The 17,505-nt window shown below is 38.3% G+C and overlaps 1 protein-coding gene across 2 annotated transcripts in view; it reads left to right on the top strand.

Moving 5' to 3' along the window:
• RGSL1 (regulator of G protein signaling like 1) overlaps positions 1 to 17,505 on the top strand; it is a 101,110-nt gene that overhangs the window by 65,207 nt on the left and 18,398 nt on the right. For both annotated transcript variants that reach the window (XM_073011431.1, XM_037985854.2), the window contains 5 exons: positions 387 to 492; positions 5,915 to 6,108; positions 8,553 to 8,670; positions 9,095 to 9,215; positions 10,984 to 11,113. In XM_073011431.1, the coding sequence (XP_072867532.1) occupies positions 387 to 492; positions 5,915 to 6,108; positions 8,553 to 8,670; positions 9,095 to 9,215; positions 10,984 to 11,113 (669 nt within the window). The remainder of the gene's footprint in view (positions 1 to 386; positions 493 to 5,914; positions 6,109 to 8,552; positions 8,671 to 9,094; positions 9,216 to 10,983; positions 11,114 to 17,505) is intronic.

Raw genomic sequence — 17,505 nt, 5'->3', positions numbered from 1 at the left:
GTGGAAAGATTTAGGGTAGGATAATAGAAGGGTCAAGGAAGACAGAATGTCATGTGGAGTATGGTCTAGTAAAAACAGCTGATCGGAGGAGGCCTGACATTTGGCATTAACTAATGTGACGAGGAGAGAGACAATCTCTCTGAGGAAGGTGGGCACTAGACCTAAAGGCCAACATACTTAGGTAACATAACCGGGACGGATGTTCATGTCAGGGGTATCAGTCATTCCTAAGTCTGTTCCTAACACTAATGACCTGAGATGGCAGCAGTTGTGGGGACAGTGGTTTTTTCACATGAACTTAATGTCTGAAAAATGTCTTTGCTACTTTTTCTCTTTTCATTGCTTATAATATAGTGTTCTCCTACTTAGTGATTTTTTTCTTTTAGATTTTAAAGTGGAAATTATCAAGGAACGAAAGAGATTTTCACGCTCAAATAGGAAAAGGTCCTTCCTCAAAAAAGCTCTTGTAAGGAAGCCATCAATGAGACCCAGGTGAGATATAGAATCTGGCTACAGCAACATCTTCAGGCACATGCTTTTGAAAAATCTCAATATGTCTAATGGTAAACTTATCTCTCTATGTGTAGGTTTTCAGACCCTTTTCCATATACAATACATAAGGCACAGATACTCTTAGTATTTTAAATCATTTATTTTCTAAAATCAGCACTATGCAATGTATATATGTTATACAATAACTTTCCAAACTTAAACCATCATAGACATCTCATGTCAGTATGTGCAGATCTACCTCCTTCCATGAGTGTACTATAACTTATATAGACATTTACATTGTCTTTAACTTTTTAATTGCTATAAACAGTATCACAATAAACATCTTTGTCCCTGTTTCTTTGCCTCTTTGTGTCTTCTGGATTATGTACTGCTGTAGTAGCCTCCTAACTGGTTCCTTACTTCTTGTCTCTCTCCACTTATAATCAATCTGAGAATCAAACTCTGATAAGGTCCCACACTAGGCAAAGACCCTGTGGCCTTTTCTTTCAGGAGTGCCCACCCACCTTTCTGTCCATGTACCTCAGCATAAGTGCCACCTATACATAAAAATTTCTCCAAATATTATGTTTGCTATAACTTCCTTCTCTTCTGAAACCCTAAATGTCTAAAGTACAGTATAAAGCATTTATATGTACTACTTTTTACTGATCTTTACTTTTTAGGTATGTTTTCCAACTTCTTGACTTGACTATAATTTTCTTGTGGGCCACGGCATTCACTTACTCATGTATTCATTTTCATTCAGTTACTATCTACTATCTGTCATGGCTAGCTATATGAAAAGTCCTCTTCTAGATGAGGATATGGTAGAACATACACATTTGCTAGTCAAAATCTCTGGCAGAATATTTTGCATAGAAAAAACTCCCACAAAACATTTTCTTTTTTTAATTAATTTGTTTTTCTTGAGACAGAGTCTTACTTTTTGTGTCCCAGCTGGAGTGCAGTGACTCAATCACAGCTCACTGCAGCCTCAACATCCCTGGGCTCAAGTGATCCACCTGCTTCAGACTACAGGCACATGCCACCATGCCTGGCTTTTTTTTTTGGTAGAGACTGGGTCTTGCCATGTTGCCCAGGTTGGTCTCAAACTCCTGGGCTCAAGTGATCCTCCTACCTCAGCCTTCCAAAGTGCTGCGATTACAGGTATTTGGATCCAGCCAAGAATGTTTTCCTTTATTGATGACATTCATTGAGGGTGATAAGTCTTTTGTCTCATCTAACCACTGTAGATAGATCTTCCTCCCTTTCAGCAACTGAAATTATTCTCTGAGGTTCAATCATTTGTCGTTTTTGCTTTTCCAATTTGTTCTAGTCACTGATCTCCAGTATGTCTATAGAAATACTTAGTTTTCAATTTCGTTAAGCATGAATACCACGGAAGTCTTAAATCACGTATCTGTAAGATCACTGAGTCCTAGAAGACATATCAGGGTCATATCGTCTAGTTTCGTGACTTCAGTTAAGACCAAGCAGAATAGCTAATGGATACCACAGCTGCAATTCTCTTAAACCTTTTCCCTATACCTTATTCAATAAGTAAATGGCTATTGATTATATACTGTATTCTAGACACTCTGAGTTCTAATGATGTAAAAATAAGACATAGTCCTTGCTCTTAATCTAATTATGTAACTAAAGAAAATGCAAGGCTGACCTTAAAATGTCATGATACAATATTAGCTAATTACTATGGGAGTGAAAGGAGAGAGAAATTTTGAGTGAGGATCAGGAAAAGTTAGAATATCAGAAGATGCTCAGAATAGCATGTGCAAATTCAATTGCAAAGAAATTAGAGTATTTTGTAGGTAGGGATAAACCTTACTCAGAGGTGAAGATAAAACACAAAGCTATAAATTCATAAATATAAATGTAATATTCAAAGACTTGAAAATAGTCCAGTGATGTTGAAGTATAGAGTGCATGTGGCGAGGGGACATAAAACATAAAAAGCCAAATTGAGACCAAATAATTAGAAAAAGGTATTGGGTAGATTATTAAAGAATTTGCATTGATTAAATGGCAATGAGGGTATTCTTTGGGGTTTGCTGGAGCAGTGGGTGGCAGAAATATCGACTATATAGATTTTTAAAATATTACTCTGACAGAAATGAGAGTATAAGGAGTCAGACATCCAGAGGTTGAAGGCAGAGATAATGTAGTTGGAAGGTCTTTGCAGTGTTCAGGAAAATGATAAAGATTTGAGGTAAACAGTGGAAGTAGAAATGGAAGGGAAAATACAGATGTACAAAGCAATGAAGGGAGAAAATCAGACTTCTGGAATGGTAGAGCAAGAACCTTGTAAGTAGTCTCTCCATAAAAGTAAAACTGGGAAAGCCTGTCAAAAAGAATTTCAGAACTCTGTAAATTAACTGAAGGCATATAACAAATAGAAAATTGCTCATCCAAGAAAACTACCAAACCTCAATAAGAATAGTGTAATCTGTGCCATTTTAACTTGTAATCACTCAGATCACCAACAAGCTTCATAGTCATGAGTACCAGCCGTCTTGCTGCCAGCAGAGGGCACTGATATGGTCTGGAGCTCCACAAAAAAAGCCAATGACCAGGAGCACTGTCAAAACCAATAGTAAGCCTCGTGGCCCAAAAATTGGGAGGCCACTTAAGGCAGTGATACTAGTTCGGCAAGCAGTAAAACATTTAAAAGTAAAAAAGGGAAATCTGGGAGCAAGATATTCCCAAGGGACTGTGCAAATGCTGTGCAGATGCGCTCAAGGGAGACCAAAGAGGAACCCAGTGATCTATTTATCGTTGGGTTATCATAAGGCCCTGAAAACTAGTATAAAAAAGAAAATTAAGAATTAAAAAGAGAAAAAACTGAGCAGACACTTTAGTAGCCACACACTTCAGGGGAGATATACGCCACAGAACTAGCCCAAGTAAGACATTTAACAAAAAACAAAATATAAAAAGCAAACAAAACCATCAACAGCAGCAACCTTTGGTGGATGAGGGATGGGGTGTAAATTCAGACTCCAGGATTGCGATAATATATTATCCCAAATTCAACTTTAAACAAAAAATTATAAGACACACACACAAACAAAATCCCAGGAAAGTATGGTCCATCCACAGGGAGAATAAAGGCAGTCAACAGAAACTCTAGGGTAATTCAGATGTTGGACTAAAGACTTCCAAGCAATAGGTTCAAAAAACTAAAGAAAATCATGTCTAAAGAATTAAAGGAAAGTATGATGATAATTAATCAAATATAGAATATCAATAATGAGATAGAAATTATAAAATATAATGAAAAAATCTGGAGTTGAAAAGTACATAACTGAAATGAAAAATTTACTGGAGGCAATCAATAACAGATTTAAGTTGACAAGAGTCATAGAGATCCACACATAGACACATCATAATCAAACTGTTGAAATATAAAGACAGAAAAATCTTCAGTGCTACAGGAGAAAAAGAACATATATTCAATGGAACTACAGCAAGATTAAAGTTTATTTCACATTAGAAACAATGATACCAAAAGTAGTGAGATTATACATTTAAACTAAACTCAAAGAAAATTAATAATAACTGCTAGTGTGTAGTACATAAAATAAAGAGAAAAACATAGAAAATCCAGGTAAATAAGTTAATTCTTTGTAGAGATCAATAAAATTGTTAAACTGTAAGATGTATTGACCAGGGGAAAAAAGATGACACAGATAATCAAAATCTGGGTTTAAAGGGGGCATATAATCACTGCCCTGCAGAAATTAATAAGATTGTAAGGAAACGCAAGAAACAAACTAGGCAACTTAGATGCAATATATGCAATATATAAATGTCTAGAAACACCCAAATCATTGAAAAAAGCTAGCTACTTTTCAAGGAAAAGTAGAAAATGTTAATAAATCTATAATAAGAAAAAAATCAAATTAGTAATTTAAAATTTTCTCACATAGAAACACTCAGGCACAGACAGCTTCACTGGAGAACTCTATGAAATATTTAAAGGATAAATAATGTCAATAATCCATGAACTCTTTGAGGAAACAGAGAAAGAAGGAACACTTGCTAACTTTTCTATGAAGCCAGTATTTTCCTGATCCCAAAGCCAGACCAAAGACGTCATAAGAAAAGAAAACCACAGACCAATACTCCTTCTAGTTTCTAATGAAAACCTTCCATACAATATTAGCAAATCAAATCCAGCAATATATAAAAAAGATCAGTGGACAGGCATGGTGGCTCATGCCTATAATCTCAGCACTATGGGAAGCCGAGGTGGGCAGATTGCTTGAGCTCAGGAGTTTAACGCAAGCCTGGGCAACATGGTGAAACTCCACCTCTACAAAAAAAAAAAAAAAAAAAAAGCAAACATTATTAGCGGGGAATGGTGGTGCACGCCTGTAGTTACAGCTACTTGGGGGCTAAGCGGGGAGATCACTTGAGCCTGGGAGGTCAAGGCTGCAGTGAGCTGTATTCATGTCACTGTACTCCAGCCTGGGTTACCAAGTGGAATTTATCCTAGGAATACAAGGAATGCAAAAACCAGTTAATACACCACATTAATAAAATAAGGGGGGGAGAAATTCACATGATTATCTCAGTTGATGTAGAAAAAAAGGCTTTTACAAAATCCAACACACACGTGTGACTTTTAAAACTCTCAATAAAATTAGAATAGAAGGGAATTATCTCATTCTGATAAAGGGCATCTATTAAAAATCTATGGCTAACATTATACTTAATGAAATAGGTGTATAAAGGAAGAAGTTGTTGGTCAAGATGTGGGTGTATGTAGAGAGGTTTAAATAATAATTATAACATAAAGATGAGGTTTGATGTGGGCAGTTGAAATGCAGAAGTGGAGCTCATGGGAACTGGAGATATAAATTCACTATATCAATAAAATTTAAAATCACTTCCTCATATCAATAAAAATTGAAATCACAGAGGAGGCACAGATTTCCCAGGAAAAACCATAAAGCAAAAGAATAGAAGATTAAGGATGAAACATTAGGGGCACCTTTATTCCAGGAGCAGTGAAAGAAGAAATCAGCAAAGAAAATTCAGAATCATTAATTGAAAACTGCTAATCATGCTCCACCTCACAGAAATGACTGCTAATTAGGAGTTGTTTTGAATCCATAATGTAAAAAGAGAATTCCCTTGAAAAAATTGTCCCCGTTAAAATATCTACCTTCATCTTCCATTGGGAAGGAAGATATTGGACCAAGCTTAGAAACGGTACATAAAAGTTCAAGTTAATCACCAAAGAAATAGACAGATTTAGCCAATCCATCCACAATGCTCTTCACATATGGCTAAAGGTCTTATAGCCTGGGCAATGCCCTTCCACATTTTCTAATTGAAACAGAATCCAGAATCATCATTCCTTTCTCTCTACCAAAGATGCTTTCTTGTTTTCCAGAAACTTGACAGAAGTCCTCTTAAATACACAGCACTTGGAGTTCTTCAGGGAGTTCCTCAAAGAACGGAAGGCTGAAAGCCCATTGCAATTCCTCATAGCTGTACAGAAGATCAGTATGGAGACCAGTGAAAAGATTTGCAAGTCTCTCATAGAAAACGTAATCAAGACTTTCTTCCAAGGCCAACTCTCTCCTGGTATGCATCCTCTTCTGATCCTGTTTTTTCTCTCTCTTTAGTATCTTAAGAGAATAACCTGTCTCGTCTGAGCCCCCAGAGAGAGTGGTACAGAGCAGCAGCCACATGGGGCAATATTGAGACAGATTAAGAGGGAAGGCAAAAGCAGAGAACAGTAAAAATAAATCCAAAGTCTTAATACAAGTTGTATTACTCTGTTCTCACACTGCTGTGAAGAAATTCCTGAGACTGAGTAATTTATAAAGAAAAGAGGATTGACTGACTCACAGTTCCACATGGCTGGGGAGGACTCAGGAAACTTACAATCATGGCAGAAGGCACCTCTTCATGGAGCAGCAAGAGAGAGAATGAGTGCCAAATGAAGGGGGAAGCCCCTAGTAAAATCATCAGATCTCATGAGAACTCACTCACTATCATGAGAACAGCATGGGGGAAATCATCCCTATGATTCAATTATCTCCACCTGGTCCTGCCCTTGACACGTGGGGATTATTACAATTCAAGGTAAGATTTGGGTGGGGTACACAGAGCCAAACCACATCACTCCACCCCTAGCCCCTCCCAAATCTCATGTTCTCACATTTCAAAACACACTCATGCCCTTCCAACATTCCCCCAAAGTCTTAACTCATTCCAGCATTAAGTCCAACTCCAAAGTCTCATCTGAGATAAGGCAAGTCCCTTCTGCCTATGAGCCTGTAAAATCGAAAGCAACTTAGTTACTTCTAGAAACAATGGAGATACAGGCATTGGGTTAATACACCCATTCCAAATGGGAGAAATTGGCCCAAACAAAGGAACTCAGTTCCCATGCAAGTCCAGAATCCAGTAGGGCAGTCATTAAACCTTAAAGTTCCAAAATGATTTCCTTTGACTTCATATCTCACATCCAGGTCACACTGATACAATAGGTGGGCTCCCACAGCCTTGGGCAGCTCCACCCTTGTGGCTTTGCAGGGTGCAGCCCAACTCCCAGTACCAATTTACTGTATTAGTCCATTCTCATACTGCTATGAAGAAATACCTGAGACTGGGTAATTTATAAAGAAAAGAGGTTTAATTGACTCACAGTTCCACATGGCTGGGGGGGCCTCAGGAAACTTTCAGTCATGGTGGAAAGCACCTCTTTACAGGGTGGCAAGAGACATAATGAGTGCCCAGCGAAGGGGGAAGCCCTTGTAAAACCATCAGATCTCATGAGAACTCACCCACTATCACTGAAACAGCATGGGGGAAATCACCCCCGTGATTCAATTATCTCCACCTGGTCCTGCCCTTGACACGTGGGGATTATTACAATTCAAGGTGAGATTTAGGTGGGGACACAGAGTCAAACTATATCACTAGTAAAAGGAGCCAAGTCTAAGATACTTTCACATGTATCCTCTCATTTCATTTAATTTTATTTAATTCTAAAAATAGAATTTTATTTAATCCCTGTTATATAGGGATAGGCAGCTCCACTTTACTAATGAAGAAAAGGAAACACAGAAAAGTTAACTAGCTTGTACACTTGGTAGAACTTGAATTCAAATTCAAGTCATTTGACCATTAAACCAACTAGCCTGAAGTTAGATACAAAAAGCAAGAGTTAACTGCCTACAAAGGTAGAGTATCCACCACCCATGAACTGTGAAGAGAGTTGTACTGGGAAGGAGAACTGTATGCCTGAAAATCTTTGTTTCATAAGTTGTGTCTTATATTGTTTCCTAAGGTGGGAGGGTAAATATGGTAAATAAAATCTTGTCTAAAAGCAGAAGTTGCAAGTAATGCAAAGCAGTGAAGATAAAGCCTCCTGTTTTGTCACAGATGGTATTTTTGTGTGTTTGGTTTTTGCTTGTAGTAAACCAAGATAAGAAAATAAATTTTTATGAATATAGAAAATATAGAAAAATAGGTCAAATTAGCAAATCTTTATTTGTAAGCAATATTTATTTGTTGATCTCAGGATGTTGAGATCTGTATAATATTTTGAATGAGCTAGAAGAGGAAGAGTGTTCACATCCTATCTTTGATTATTTTCAAGTCTCATTAATGAACACAAGTTTCTGAACAACTGGAGAACCATACTGCCCTCACAATACTTACCTGGAATCTTGGATTCCCCATCTGCCCAGCAATCTAACTATAATCCTTCTTCTCTCTCTCTAAATCTGAAATTTTCAAACCAGCTGCAGAAATAAGTCCTTTGAAAATTTCTTTCCCCTTAAGCACTCATCCTCAAAATTTGAATGAAACTAAATGAGGAAAAGCTTTTGGTTTACAAATGCATTTGACCATAACATTTCAAATATGCTTTGGAGATTTTCAAACAAACTATGGCGGGATCAGAGTCTAGCCAGATTGAAAATGGGGGCTGTGAGACTCTAAGATAAAAAAACCACCAGCTATCTCAGAAATGGTAGATGAGGATTATGGCTTCTTTTCTCTCTTGCATTTTCTAGAAGAAATGCTGCAGTGTGATGCCCCTATTATCAAAGAAATCACTCCCACGCGTCATGTCACCACAACCACCCTATTAATTCTCCAGGGATATATTATGAAATCTATAGAAGAAAAGTGGTGAGTATACTCAATGAAGGAAAGGATCCTTCCTGGAGTTGCTCCTTGGCTTCTGAAAGCCATATTCATCAAGGGTTTCATAATCCATTTTCATAGCTCATTGACAGAGCCTCTCTACAAAATAAAAAGTCAAACTTACCTTGAACTTTCCTACCTATCTACCTGACACACACACAAACACACACACAAACACACACACACACATTTCTGTTCATTTACATTAACAAGAAACAATACAGTGTTGCTCAGGAAGGTTAGGCTGACATTAACACAGGTCTGATAAAGAAGATAATTTTTCAATATTTTACCATTCCCCAATTACCACTGAGACTTCCTCCAGAGGCTGAGGTAGGTTTGCCTGGACCGTTATCTTTTATGTGCTGGATTTTTGTCCTGTTTGATATTCCTGATGTCTTTCTGGCAGGTTTAAAGATTATCAAGACCTGTTCCCACCTCGCCCTGAGGAGGTGGAAGTGCAAAGTGAAGTACGAGTTTCGTCTAGGAAGCCCTCAAAGATAGTGTCAGCTTACCTACAGGAATCCCAGGTTAGTGAAGAAGAAAGTGAAACAAGACATTAGAGACAAGAAAACCATCGTCTTGGGGGTAGGTTTTTAAATCCCCATTTTGCAAAGGAGGAATCTGAGACTCAAATTATTATACTAGGGATTTAAGAAGTCCCTCTCTTCTCTACCTGTGATTGGAATCAACTGAGTAATAGGTACAGGGGTTGGACACATGGAGTTCTTCTAGTTGAAAGTTAGTGTGGAGGACATGGATTGGCAATGAAGCAAAGTGATTTTGCTGGTCCTCTGCACCCAAATTAAACTTACAAACCTTGTCACTGGTCTAATGGAACAACTTAGACCTCCACTTACCAGGGTGAGCTTCTTACTGTATAACAAAAGGTGAGCTTGAAACAGGTGTCTTGCAGACAAACAAACCAGAGAGAGAATGCAAAGTACTGAGAACACCATTTCCTTCTTTCAAACTATCTAGCTCATTCTTTGTCCTATGGGAGGACAGAAAAAAAGGAAGAAAGAGGAGACAGGAATGTTACTCAGGAAAGTCTCTATATGGTTTGAGAACAACAACAAAAAATACATGCCCCGTTAGAGAATCACTTGCTCACTGTGTTTTAGAGTTGGTCAGTATCAGAAAAATTTTAGCCCAGCTTGATCTGACTCCAAAGATCATTCTAAGATATCTCAGAAAATAATGCCTAAGTCCATTGATCCAATACTCAGGGATGAAAATGTGTTACTCTTCCTTTTCTCCTCTGTGTTTCCTCCATATATGAATAAACTCCATGTCAGGGCACCATGAATGGTCATATGGGCTACTAAAAAGAATACTGTACCCAGAACCAGTGCACTTGGTTTAATTTCAGACCTTCTAGTTCTTAGAAAATAAGATAAAAGGAAACCAACACGTACTTAATACCTACTCTTTGTCAAGCATTGCATTGGGGTTTACATGTAACCACTAAGTCTCACTGCAACCCTGAAGGGCTATTGTTTCTAGCTTACACATGGAGACATGGAGACATAGGTTAAGTAACCTGGCCCAAATTACACAATTCGGTTCTGAGAAGCTGAGCTCCAGACTCAAACTTTTTGATCCCAAATTCAGTGCATTTTATACTTCACTGCTTTCTGTCTAAAGCCATGCTTATGTTGTTTCCCTCTCTGTAGACTGAGATAACTGAACTAGTTAATCAACAAGAGTCTTTCTGGCTCTAAGTATCAATTTCTTGAAGGACAAATAAAATGTACAGTGGTTCCTAGGTACCTATTAAAAAACAGATGAAGAAACTTATGAAATTTATGTGCGTGTGTGTGTGTATGTGTGTGTATGTAGCTGTATGAGTGGGTGCAAATAATTATATTTTCTTTTTTAAATGCTTAGAAATGGTTTTGCTCATTTTCTTATTCCTTCAGTGTTTCCAAATTTGCCTGAGCCTTTGGTTCTTTATTTCTGTCCTCTTTTCTTCCAGTTTTTAGCTCTCACGCTCCCTCTCCCAATCACAGCATCTCACATCTTCACTGTTGAAAGGCTATGGTAGAAGGAGCATGGGCAAATGGCTCCAGTCTGTTGAAGCTGGAATCTTTCACCCTCCAGCTACTTAATTACGGGCAGATTATACAAGCTCTCTAACTTGAGTTTCCTCACCTTTAAATTGGAGCTGAAAATTATTCCTTTATGGAGGTGTTGTGAGGATTAAATGGAATGAATGCCAAGTTTTGGCACACAGTAGACTCTCGGTGAACAGCAACTATACTAATGAACATGTTATACTCCTCTTTCTTTCCCCAGAAGAAAGGCTGGCTGAGAATGATCAGCTTTATCAGGAGCTTTTGCAAGTACCGCAGATTTATGTTGAATCCTAATAAGCGCCAGGAATTTGAAGACTATCTTCGCCAGGAAATGCAAAATAGCAAGGAAAGTAAGTCATTTCTGTATTTACCCCCACTCCCTGTTGATATTTTAGCCATGAGGGTCAGCCCACATAAGAAGCTTATTGCTTTGTGTCATGCCTGTGGCAGCCTGGAGTCTAGCAAAAAAACCCCAGGTCCTGTGTGCAAAACCAAGCCCAGGCCTGCCTAGAGAGGATGCAAGCCCGGAAGTCTCTGCTTAAGGAACCAGCAAGGGTAGGGAATAATTAACCTAAGGCACTGCAAAATCTTTCATTTTACAAAATAATTTCCTTATGTTTTTGAATTTGCTCTTTAAAAATTATTTTCAAAATTTTTCTGCTTATAAAGTAATACATGCTGTTAATAAAGAAAGGTAACAACAATTACAGAAATATATAGAATAGAAGTGAAATTCCCTCAAGAGATAACATTGTTAATGCTTGTAAACCTACCTCCTAATTATTTTTCTGTGTATGTATCTTAATATTTACTTTTCCCACAAAATTGATCCCATATATTTGATTTGTAATTTGCTTTTTTTTTTTTTTTTTTTTTTTTGCTCAACGATTTGTCTTGGACATCATTTTATATCAGTACACATATATCTGACTTGTTTTTGACTGCCATAAAATGTCCACTATATGGATTAATTCAACAGCTTCACTCATTCATTCATTCATTTAACACACTTTTCAAGAATCTGCTATGTGGCAAGCAGTTTGCCAGGTGCTGGAGATACAGTAGTGAACAGTAGTGAGCCTGCAGCAGAGGATCTGCCCTGTAGCACCTACAGATTTCAAACAGAAAATTCAAGCCACAGATATTGGAGCCAGAATGCCTGGATTTGAATCTGCTACTTTCTAGTTGAAGGACCTTGGGAAAATTACTTTGTATCTCTGTTTTCTCATCTGTAGAATGGAAATGAGAATTGTTTCTATTTCACAGGGTTATTAGAACTATGCTTGGCAATAGTACATGCTATAAGAGGGTTAGCTAGTGTTACTGCTATTATTATATAATTGTGATGAGTGATCCCAATGATAATTGCAGAGAGATCCTATCAGTTAAGGCACAGGGCCAGTGAAAATGTCTCCCAGAAAATGACATAACATTGAGTTTTCAGAAATGGCCAAGTTAGGTAGGTGGGATGGGAGGAGAGTGATTTATAGGTATGCACAGAATCATAAAATAAGAAAGAGGAGGGTGCAATTCAGAAACTGCAATCAGGCCAATTGGACTAGAGATTAATGAGATGAGGCAAATGCTTGAGATGAGACTGGAAAGATTGGCAGTGACAAATCATGACTCTTTTGATGACATTTGTGTTGTTCCAACTTTCACTTAAACAATGCTGCAACCATAAAAACCTTAGAAGACAACCTAGGCAATACCATTCAGGACATAGGCATGGGCAAGGACTTCATGTCTAAAACACCAAAAGCAATGGCAACAAAAGCCAAAATTGACAAATGGGATCTAATTAAACTAAAAAGCTTCTGCACAGCAAAGAAACTACCATCAGAGTGAACAGGCAACCTACAGAATGGGAGAAAATTTTTGCAATCTACTCATCTGACAAAGGGCTAATATCCAGAACCTACAAAGAACTCAAACAAATTTATAAGAAAAAAACAACCCCAATAAAAAGTTGGAAAAGGATATGAATAGACACTTCTCAAAAGAAGACATTTATGCAGCCAACAGAAACATGAAAAAATGCTCATCATCACTCGCCATCAGAGGAATGCAAATCAAAACCACAATTAGATACTATCTCACACCAGTTAGAATGGCAATCATTAAAAAGTCAGGAAACAACAGGTGCTAGAGAGGATGTGGAGAAACAGGAACACTTTTACACTGTTGGTGGGACTGTAAACTAGTTCAACCATTGTGGAAGACAGTGTGGCGATTCCTCAAGGATCTAGAACTCGAAATACCATTTGACCCAGCCATCCCATTACTGGGGATATACCCAAAGGATTATAAATCATGCTGCTATAAAGACACATGCACACATATGTTTATTGCAGCACTATTCACAATAGCAAAGACTTGGAACCAACCCAAATGTCCATCAATGATAGACTGGATTAAGAAAATGTGGCACATATACACCATGGAATACTATGCAGCCATAAAAAAGGATGAGTTCGTGTCCTTTGTAGGGATATGGATGCAGCTGGAAACCATCATTCTCAGCAAACTATCACAAGAACAGAAAACCAAACACCACATGTTCTCACTCCTAGGTGAGAATTGAACAATGAGATCACCTGGACACGGCAAGGGGAACATCACACCCCTATTGTGGGGTGGGGGGAGTGGGGAGGGATAACATTAGGAGATATGCCTAATGTAAATGACGAGTTAATGGGTGCAGCACACCAACATGGCACATGTATACATATGTAACAAACCTGTACGTTGTGCACATGTACCCTAGAACATAAAGTATAATAAAAAATAAATAAATAAATAAAAATATAATAATGATTAAATTTTTTTAAAAAGCTGCAAAACATACATATTTTGCAATTGTGTGCTTCTATGAAACAAGTTCCTTAAAATGGGAATGATGGGTAAATGGTTAAAAACAGTTAAATTTTGGCCCTCCAAAAACATTGCACTAATTTAAACTCTTGCCAACCATATAAACTAGTGTCTGGTTTCTCACATTCTCATCAACACAGTGTGTTGTACATTTTTAAAAACTGCCAACCTGGTAAATAAAAAATAATGTGCCAGATAATCTATTCTTATTTATATTTCTTTAGTAGTTGAGCATCTTTATTTACTGGCCATTTGTATTCTTTCTTGAGCTGTTTATGCCGTTTGTCTATTTTTCTATTGGTATCTTAATATTATTTATTTTAATTTGAAAAAAGTTTGTATATATCTTTTATGAACTGCTTCACAACCAAATATTTTGGCTTCAATAATAGTTCTAGCAGACCAGGCATGGTGGCTTATGCCTGTAATCTCAGCACTTTGGTAGGCCAAGGTGGGTGGATCACTTGAGGTTGGGAGTTAGAGACCAGCCTAACCAACATGGTGGAACTTCATCTCTACTAAAATACAAAAATTAACTGGGCGTGGTGGTGTGCACCTGTAATCCCAGCTACTCGGGAGGCTGAGGCAGGAGAATCGTTTGAACCAGGAGGCAGAGTTTGCAGTGAGCCGAGATTGCACCACTGCACTCCAGTCTGGGTGACAGAGCGAGACTCCATCTCAAAAAGAAAAAAAATAGTTCTAGTTCTTTTGTTTCTTCTTTTAAATAAAACCAGCTCAAGCCCTCACGCCCCAGAATGGTAGGAAGTCCTGTTTCATCATTCTTTGACTTCCTACTTCTTCAATATTATGTTAGAACCCAAGACCTGCTGGGCGCGGTGGCTCACGCCTGTAATCCCAGCACTTTGGGAGGCCGAGGCGGGCGGATCACAAGGTCAGGAGATCGAGACCATGGTGAAACCCCGTCTCTACTAAAAAATAGAAAAAAATTAGCCGGGCGCAGTGGCGGGCGCCTGTAGTCCCAGCTACTCGGGAGGCTGAGGCAGGAGAATGGCGTGAACCCGGGAGGCGGAGCTTGCAGTGAGCCGAGATTGCGCCACTGCACTCCAGCCTGGGTGACAGAGCGAGACTCCGTCTCAAAAAAAAAAAAAAAAAAAAAAAAAAAAGAACCCAAGACCTGTACTTATCCAATTCAATAGGAGGTCTACCAGACTTCCAATTCCCCTTAGATACAGGGAAGAGCTTGTGACAGTCAGCCTGCCACTGGTCTAAGTTCTTTTATTTGAAATATACCATACTTATAAGTGACTATATGAGCAGCTGAATACCCATCATCCATGCCAAGAAATAGAAAATGGCGTAACTCAGATGACACCTGGTGCCCCTTTACCCATCACAGATGCAACCCCTATCTTGAACACAAGCATTTATTTTACTATTGCCTTTTAAAATGTACATGTGTTTTCATACTCGTTCTATAGTTTCCTGCCTTACACAAACTTTGATTCCCATTGGAGCTTCCACTCCATTCATCTTACTGATTTTCTTAGGAGTGTGTGTGTTTAGTATCTGAGAAAACAGAAGCAATCAGAAGAGAAGTTTAACAGCTTTCCTCCTCTGAATCACCTGGTCAGCCTCCTCTGTATTCACAGGCTCTGGTCACTGAGTAGGCTGCCTGTCCTTGTTCCTAAAGAGCATCCAGGCCCTCATCTACTCAAGGGTATTCATCCAGTCATTTTTACTTATTCTCCTGCATCATTTTTATTTTCTCTGCTGGATTACTCAGTTGGCACCAAATATGACACAGTACCTCTCAAACAAAAATTAATAATAAATTCTCCCTGATTCTACATTCCCCTCAAATTATCTGGCACATTTGTCTGTTTCCCTTTTAAACAAAACTCCTCAAGAGTTACGCATTCTTGCTGCTTTGTTTTCTTTTCTTTCCATTTATTTTTAAATTACTTTTTAGAATCGCTTTTTAAGCTACAATTTTATACAGTAAAATTCACCAATTTTAATTGTGCAATTTGAGAATGTAAGTATCTCTGCAGTCATGATATAGAATACTTGCTTCATCACAAGAAATTCCTTTATGTGTCTTTTTAAAAAACACCCTTCCCCTTCCACTACTACTCTCTGGTCTGGCAACAACTGACCTACTTTCTATTACTACAGTTTAGTCTTTTAAGGAATTTAATATAAATGGAATCAAGCAGTAGTCTTAGTGCATGCATGCAATAGTCTCTTGTGACCAGCTTCTTTTATATAGCATGATGCTTTTGAGATTCGTCTATGCTATTGCATATATCAGTAGCTCATTCCTTTTTATTGCTGGGTAGTATTCCATTGTACAATTTGTGTACCATAGTACAATTTGTTTATGCATTCACCAATTGTTACATATTGGGTTGATTCCACTTTGGGGCTGTTATGAATTACTCTGCTATGAATATTCAAGTACAAGTATTTGTGTGGATATATGTTATTTCTTTTGGGTAAATATCTGAAAGTAGAAGTGCTGGGTTATGTGGTAAGTGTATGTTAACTTTATAAGGAATTGTCAAGCTGTTTTCCAAAGTGGTTGTACCATTTTTGCATTTTCACCACCAACGTAGGAAAGTTTCAATCATTCCCCATCCTCACCAACCTTTGGTATTATCCATCTTTTTAATTTTAGCCATTCTAGAGGGTATGTAATGGTATTTTGTTTTCGTTTAATTTTTATTTTGTCTAATGACTAATGATGTTGAGTATGTGTTCATGTGCTTGCTTGCCATGTTAGTCCATTTTCACACTACTGATAAAGACATACCCGAGACAGGGAAGAAAAGGAGGTTTTAATGGACTCACAGTTCCATGTGAGTGGGGAGGCCTCACAATCATGGCAGAAGGCAAGGAGGAGCAAATCACATCTTATGTGGATGGCAGCAGGCAGACAGGAGGTTGTGTAGGGAAACTCCCCTATTTTAAAACCATCAAATCTCATGAGACTTATTCACTATCATGAGAACAACACAGAAAAGACCTGCCCTTGTGATTCAATTATCTCCCACCAGGTTCCTCCCACAACACATGGGAATTCAAGATGAGATTTGGGTGAAGACACGGCCAAACCATACAATTTGCCATACATATTGTGCTATTTTTAGTGAAGTGTCTGTCCGTATCTCTTGCCCATTTTTTAAGAACTTTATTGTCTTATTATTGGATTATAAGAATTCTTTACATAATCTGGGAATATTTTTGATGGATATATTTCGAAAATATTTTCTCTCGGTTGATGGCTTGCTTTTTCATTTTTTAAGTAGTGTCTTTTGAAGATCCAAAATCTGAAATCCTCCAAAATCCAAAACTTTTTGAGTACTGATATGACACCACAAATGGAAAATTTCACACCTAACCTCATGTAACAGGTTGCAGTCAAAAGGCAGGGAGGGGTGCAATACACAATTTTTTCAGTGTCCCCAAGGAAAAAAATAAAATTACCTTAAGGCTATATGTATAAGGAATATACAAACATAAATAAATTTCGTGTTTAGATTTGGGTTCCAGGCCCGGCGCGTTGGCTCAGGCCTGTAATCCCAGCACTTTGGGAGGCCGAGACGGGCGGATCACGAGGTCAGAGATCGAGACCATCCTGGCTAACACGGTGAAACCCCGTCTCTACTAAAAAATACAAAAAACTAGCCGGGCGAGGTGGCGGGCGCCTGTAGTCCCAGCTACTCGGGAGGCTGAGGCAGGAGAATGGCGTGAACCCGGGAGGCGGAGCTTGCAGTGAGCCGAGATCGCGCCACTGCACTCCATCCAGCCTGGGAGACAGAGCAAGACTCCGTCTCAAAAAAAAAAAAAAAAGATTTGGGTTCCATCCCCAAAATGTCTCATTGTGTATATGCAGATATTTCAAAAC

This window comes from Chlorocebus sabaeus, chromosome 25, assembly GCF_047675955.1.
Source record: "Chlorocebus sabaeus isolate Y175 chromosome 25, mChlSab1.0.hap1, whole genome shotgun sequence".
Taxonomy (NCBI): Eukaryota; Metazoa; Chordata; class Mammalia; order Primates; family Cercopithecidae; genus Chlorocebus; species Chlorocebus sabaeus.
This window is presented reverse-complemented; position numbering and strand designations above follow the sequence as displayed.